This window comes from Cicer arietinum, chromosome 4, assembly GCF_000331145.2.
Source record: "Cicer arietinum cultivar CDC Frontier isolate Library 1 chromosome 4, Cicar.CDCFrontier_v2.0, whole genome shotgun sequence".
Taxonomy (NCBI): Eukaryota; Viridiplantae; Streptophyta; class Magnoliopsida; order Fabales; family Fabaceae; genus Cicer; species Cicer arietinum.
In genome coordinates, this window is record NC_021163.2 from 45,663,664 (window position 1) to 45,664,902 (window position 1,239).

Consider the following 1,239-nt stretch of genomic DNA (forward strand, 5'->3'; position numbering starts at 1 on the left):
TGTTTCTTTCCTATTGTTAGCTAGAATGTCTCGAATGCTTCTTCATATTTATCAAAATTAGATATGACATTTTCTAAAGGTTTTGAAACAAGAGTTTCTTTCAAGGTTTTATTTTCATATTTAACCTCAACACTTTAAGCTTTTAAGGCATTGATTTCTTTAGTTAAGTTTGCATTTACTTTCCTAAGTGATTTCAGTTTTATACACAATTTGTGGTTTTTATTTAAGAAATCATTTATGACATTAATTAAATTAGATCAGGTTAAGTCAGAAAATACCTCAATTTCTTCATCAATTGATTCACTTCCAGAGTCTAAATCGGTGTTTGTTTTGGATCTAGAGAAAGAGTTGGTATGAGCCATCAGATCCAAATCTAGTTGCTCTTCATCATCAGAATCATCCCATGTAGCCATCAAAACCTTCTTCTTGGGTCAGGAATCTTTCCTCTAATGTTTCCCTTTTTCTAGATTTGGAAATTCGAACTTGACATGTTTAGGTTCATTAGATCCAAAGCATAAAGCATACGATGCTTTCCTTGTCATATTTTTCATCCCATTCTCTACTAGACTTCCTCAAATATATTTGAGGAAATTGATTTTTTTTTCTATTATGTCACATCTTATGAACTTTTTTTGACATTAAAGCCAATTCCTCAGCCTTTAAGTTTAGATTCTGGTCATTTGAATCATTATCCTCTAATTATGTTATTGCCTTTAGAACCTTCTTCTACTTGGATTTCAAGGCCAAAGTTAGCTACTTCTTCTTGGGCTCATCCTCTGTAAGCTCACTTTCATGTGATCTCAAAGAGCTAATCAATTCTTCCAATTTAAGAGTATTGAGATCCTTAGCTTCTTGAATAGATGTAATATTAAGTTTCCACTTATTTGGAAGACTCCTAATAATTTTCTTTACATGATGAGTAGTAGTATAACTCTTCTCAAGTAACTTTAATCCTGAAACTAGTGTTTGGAATCTAGAAAACAATGTTTCAATGTCTTCATCTTCTTCCATCTTGAACATCTCATACTCTCCGACTAGGAGGTTTACCTTTGCTTCTTGAACTTGTTTGCTTCATTCATATGTCAGAATCAAATTGTCATAGATGCTTTTTGATGTTTCTTTGTCATTCCACTTATCAAATTCCTTGAAGGTGATTGCATTTATCATGAAGGTTCTAGACTTGTGATGCATCTTGTACATCTTTTTTTGGTCATCCTCCATATATTTCCTTGGAATTTC

General features: G+C 32.2%; 1 protein-coding gene across 1 annotated transcript in view; it reads right to left on the reverse strand.

The window, feature by feature from the left end:
• Positions 1-753: 753 nt before the first annotated feature.
• Positions 754-1,239, reverse strand: part of LOC140920081 (uncharacterized) — an 889-nt gene continuing 403 nt past the window's right edge. Inside the window, exon 2 of the mRNA XM_073367393.1 lies at positions 754-1,069. Within this exon, the coding sequence (XP_073223494.1) occupies positions 754-1,069 (316 nt within the window). The remainder of the gene's footprint in view (positions 1,070-1,239) is intronic.